At 41.8% G+C, this 5,000-nt stretch overlaps 1 protein-coding gene across 5 annotated transcripts in view; it reads left to right on the forward strand.

The window, feature by feature from the left end:
• LOC138019079 (uncharacterized) overlaps positions 1-4,843 on the forward strand; it is a 26,792-nt gene extending 21,949 nt beyond the window's left edge. For all 5 annotated transcript variants that reach the window (XM_068865740.1, XM_068865741.1, XM_068865739.1 and 2 more), the window contains one exon: positions 3,758-4,843. In XM_068865740.1, the coding sequence (XP_068721841.1) occupies positions 3,758-4,200 (443 nt within the window). In that variant the 3' untranslated portion in view covers positions 4,201-4,843. The remainder of the gene's footprint in view (positions 1-3,757) is intronic.
• Positions 4,844-5,000: the final 157 nt, after the last annotated feature.

Consider the following 5,000-nt stretch of genomic DNA (forward strand, 5'->3'; position numbering starts at 1 on the left):
CAGAATCAATTGACAAAGGTTGAACTTTCATCTCAACCAACCATCAACGCAATAGCAGTCCCAACGTCAGGCAGTAATGCGACCAGACAATCTGCGAGCCATGCGAATTTCGCATTTAAGTCTAAGCACCCATTTCAAATAGCGCTGATAAACTCTTATTAAGTCTAAGCACCCACTTTAAAACGGTTAGCTTTCAATAACTGTGTGACTTGCATGTTGACTTGCATGGCTTGCCATGTTGGCTCGCATGACTCGCAGCCATGGCTTGCATCGCATGGCTCGCATGACTCGCATAGCTCGCTGGCTCGCGCATTGTCCTCACTCGGCGGTAATAATGCAACAAAACACCTTTCGAAGGAGAAGCTTTACCACAAAAGTGGCCATGACTTCGACCGTCGACCGGGGTGGCAGGCCGTAGTTTGTCAACCGCAAATTTCTTTATTCCCCAGGGTCTCCCGACATAACTGCATTGCCTCAGTCGTCCACTCACAGCCACGCCTACTTCGTGTTGACAAAGTTCAAAAAGACATTCGCGAAGCCGGGAAGCATTGAAAGATGCGAGAATGAAAGCCGTAGTAAACAAACTTTTGTACGCAGTAGGCTGTTCGCGATCGTAACTGTATTTGTCAAGCCTTCAAAGAATTAACTTTGATTATGCAAATAAAGTTTTGTCAACCGTAATTTTTTTTATTCCTCTGGGTCTTCCGACGCGACTGTTTTCTCTCACATGCTAATTAAGAATTAGACCCGTAGCCCGTAGGCTACGGGTCAATAGCCCATGAGGCGAAGCCGAATGGGCTATTGACCCGTGACCCTTGAGGGCGAAGGGTCTAATTGTTTTAGCATCACCCAACTAGTCGGAAAGAAAAGGCAATAATAAAGTTTGCAAATGCAAGTTGAAGAAATATTTCTTTGGGAATAAAACGAAAGAAAGCGTCATGCTTCTCGCTGCTCGAGGACTATTACTAATAGTCCACTAGTAGCGTAGCCAATCAAAATGCAGGATTTGCATTAGTCCACTAGTTGGGTGATACTAATAATTAAATTTCACTGGCTTCAGTTAAGTCCAGCCACAAAATATTCGTAGCACAATATCCCACGAGCACAAAGTTTATTTGCATTTTAAATCCTTGAAGGCTTGAGTCAATGCAGTCATGTCGAGAAACCCTGGGGAATAAAAAACTACGGCCTGCCACCCCGGTAGGGCTCAGTTTGTTATCAACGGTCGAAGCCGTGGCCACGTTTGTGATAAATCGCCTCCTTCGAAAGCTGTTTTGTTGCAATATTACCTACTGACGTTGCTCGCAGGACTGCTATTGCGTTGATGGTGGGTTGAGATGAAAGTTTAACTTTTGTCAATTGATTCTGATGTGTAACTGTGACCGTGGGAACATTTTATCCAGGAAAATTTGATTTAAATTGGTGGCCCCTGAGAATTTAGTCTCCGGCCTTGGGATTTCATTATAACCGTGGACAACCGCGGAATTGAAAATTGGCTCAAATCGCGTCGGATCTGGAAAATAACCACAAAGATATTGAGATATTTTTCATATAATAACTTTTTTAAGCCTTTTATTCGGGATTCCCATACAAATCCTTATAAAGTTTGTAGGCCATGCTCACAGTGAGCTTGGAGTGCCTGTGGTCATAATAAACACTGCAGGATGTTTAAAGAACACGCACTTTTCTCAGAATTCAATTCATGGCACGGAGTTTCCGATGTCGTTATCTGCCCTCGTAAAATGCACACCATCAAGTTCCTTTCTAGACTGCATGGTTACCCGTGACAACAACTGACTATGACCGAACAACGATTTAAAGGAAACCTACACATACTGAGACTCCTTGACAAATCCTTTTACAACCCTACGTCACGCAAGTCAACGACAGTGCGGACCTTAAGAAGAGGAGCGCTACTGGTTTGTGACTCACTTGGCAGCTTAACAGACAAAAGTAATTTCTTAGACAACGTTTTCAATAAGAACAGCTACAACTGCAAGTTCGTTACACGCCACACGTACCGTACAGATCCAAGCGCTACAAACACTAAATCGTTACCTGCCACTAGCTAGAGTGACTATACCTTACATCAAAGGAAACTCTGGAACTATTGCACGAATCCTTCAAATAAACCAAACGATGTTTCGCTTTTATTTGAGTTTGTTTATCCTCAACCAATCAACCTAAATCTCGCCTGGGTTGCAACTACTTAAAGTGCCCAAAAGTGTTCAAAAAGAATGAATAATTTGGTGAAGATTAAAAGAGATCCAAGTAAATCCATCGAATACTCACGAATCTGTTCAGGCTTGAAGAGTGCTGTTCTGGTTTACGGCCTTGTGAAGGGAGGCCTGAAACCTAATGTATTTGTGACTTCAGTTGGGGAATCCAATAGCCCTTTCCACGGTTAGTTTTTGTCATTTTCATTACCATGTAATCTGACGTGGGTGCGAGGCAATTTTGGGTTAAAACTACAAAGTAGCCCGAAATTGCCTCACATACATGCTAGATTACATTGTAATGCAAATGAGAAAAACTAACCTTGAAAAGGGCTATTGCTTCGCTTTTGAGACGATTGTGCGATCATCTGGAGTTCATCTGAAGTTTCTAGGCTTAAAATCTTTCAATTTGACCTTCAGGCATAGAAATCATTTTAAATCAGCAAAATTGTCAAATATCGGATAATGTCATCGAGTCCGAGGAGCGCGACATTAAAGAAGAAGTTGGTGATTTTCAAATGACGCCGGTATTGTCAAGTAAAAGCGAATAAAGTCTGGGGGCTGTCACCTGGCTTATGCCGTTGGGCCGATGGCTGGCTGAAGACTGGTTAAAAGCATATGAAAAGGAACTAAAAGAAAATGAAAAACTAGAGCAAATGTTGGAGAAATTAAAATTCGCAGCAACACACCCGTGATCGGGCATACTCTAGACGAACTCGCTTCTCCAGCTGACGTCAAACACCAGACTTGGACCCAATCTCCTGCAAACTCGGCGGTGAAACAAAGTAGCACGTATTCCAGAATTTTTAATTCACAGAAAATTTAGGAAATGACATATAGTGTGATCAGGAACAAAAGAATATTTGACAGCTAACAAAAGAAATTAAGGGTTAGGTGCACTTTAATTTATCTGAGCGGTCCTCGAGTACAGTGTGCGCAAGTAACCCACGGACTTAGTAGACAAACGTAATTACTTGGACAACGTTTTCAGTGAGAACATCTACAACTACGACTTCGTTACCCCTAACAGCGACTTAAAACCACGTAATAAAAGACCGGTCCTTGAGTACAGCACGCAGGTTTCCATTACTCTTTAAAAGCTCACATGCAGGTCTGTCAGCAATGACTTATAGCAAGAAAGGATGAGGCCAGGGGAGAGAACACAACCTCTATAAATGGTCGTCTTCCTACTAGTACTTCCACCACTACCCCTAGCCTACCACTACCACTACCGCTACCGCTACCGCTACCGCTACCGCTACTGCTACTGCTACTGCTACTGCTACTGCTACTGCTACTGCTACTGCTACTGCTACTGCTACTGCTACTGCTACTACTACTACTACTACTACTACTACTACACGATTGTGGAAATTCAACCGAAATATCTTCTTACGCTCTCTGTCGTAAATGTGTTTCCAAGACACTCGAAGTTTGAAATAGGAAATAAGAGAAATATTAAATAGTTACGTAATTGCGTCTATAACCCCCAATCATTTTAATTCAGTTGGTTTTACTTTTTTTTCTTGCACTTTTTATAGCTCTTAATTGGATTCGACTTAACAAAGATGAGGTTTGTTTCGGTGCCAGGAATGACTCATATGGAAATTTCACTATTCCGTCCGATGGATCTCTTTTCAGGTTAAAGCTGGTGTATCGATCAGGTTATGTCACCTACAATAAAAATAAGGAACCGTTTGGAAGCCATTGGGGTTGCAAGGAAGGCGGGCTATGTACACTTGTCACTAACGCGCCTAACAAAGTAATATTTCCACAAGATTACAAAAATGTCTCCTATTCCCTTATCAACAGTCACGTAAACTCCTCCGAGCTACTGTTCAACTCCTTGCCCTCTCCCCAGAGAGTACGAGCTAAAGAGGAATTTAGAATTTGGTACAACGAAGATCTTCGAGATGGTCATGAAGACGACAACTCTGGCCAGACCTGCGTTGAAGTCTTTGGCTTGTTTCAATCGATGGAATAGGCCTGGCTTTAAGCCTTAAAGCCTTAAAGCCTTAAGGCCTGGCCAAACGCTCGCAACATTGTTGCATGATGTTGCGACATGTGTTGAATGGACTGGCCAAACGCACGCAACATATCGCAACAGGGTTGCCAAACGTACGCAACATGTTGTGCCCAACAATGTTGCAAGATGTTGTGTTGAAATGTTGCGAGCGTTTGACCAGGCCTTAAGTGCAAGCATAAGCACAAGGTTGTTGACACGTGCGATAAGCATAGGGTGACATACAGGGCTTCTTCACGGGAATCGAATCAATTTTGCAAACTAAACGAGCTACAGATTAATGTAAGTGCCTAGTTTTTATTGAAAATTATAAAATGTTAAATAGCTAAAGTGTACACTACTTGTTTCAGTTATCGATATACGAAAGTCTCGTTTGCTTTATAGGAAAGTGTCTTACACAATATAAGTTTTTTCTACCATTTACTACTTGTGGATGGAATATTTTTGCTGTAATCATTTGCTCATTATAGCAATAAAGCTTAAGTGCTCGTTTTATTGTTCATGTTGGCTTTTGTAAAGAAATTAAAATATGAACATGTCTTCCCGAATGTGCAGAAGTACGTACAAAAACGCTCTTCTTGCGAATAAACTGTGAAAAAAGAAATGAAGCTGAAAAGAAAACATCAATAAAAAGAGGAGACAATCTCGAGGACTAGGCATTTCCGTTGTTAATGAATTAAAAACTGATCAGTGTGGTGAAAGCAGACACTTTTAAAAGTCATCCTTTCCACGGTGCATTTACTATATTACCAAGAGCTGCG

Source organism: Montipora capricornis, chromosome 10 (assembly GCF_036669925.1).
Source record: "Montipora capricornis isolate CH-2021 chromosome 10, ASM3666992v2, whole genome shotgun sequence".
Lineage (NCBI taxonomy): Eukaryota > Metazoa > Cnidaria > Anthozoa > Scleractinia > Acroporidae > Montipora > Montipora capricornis.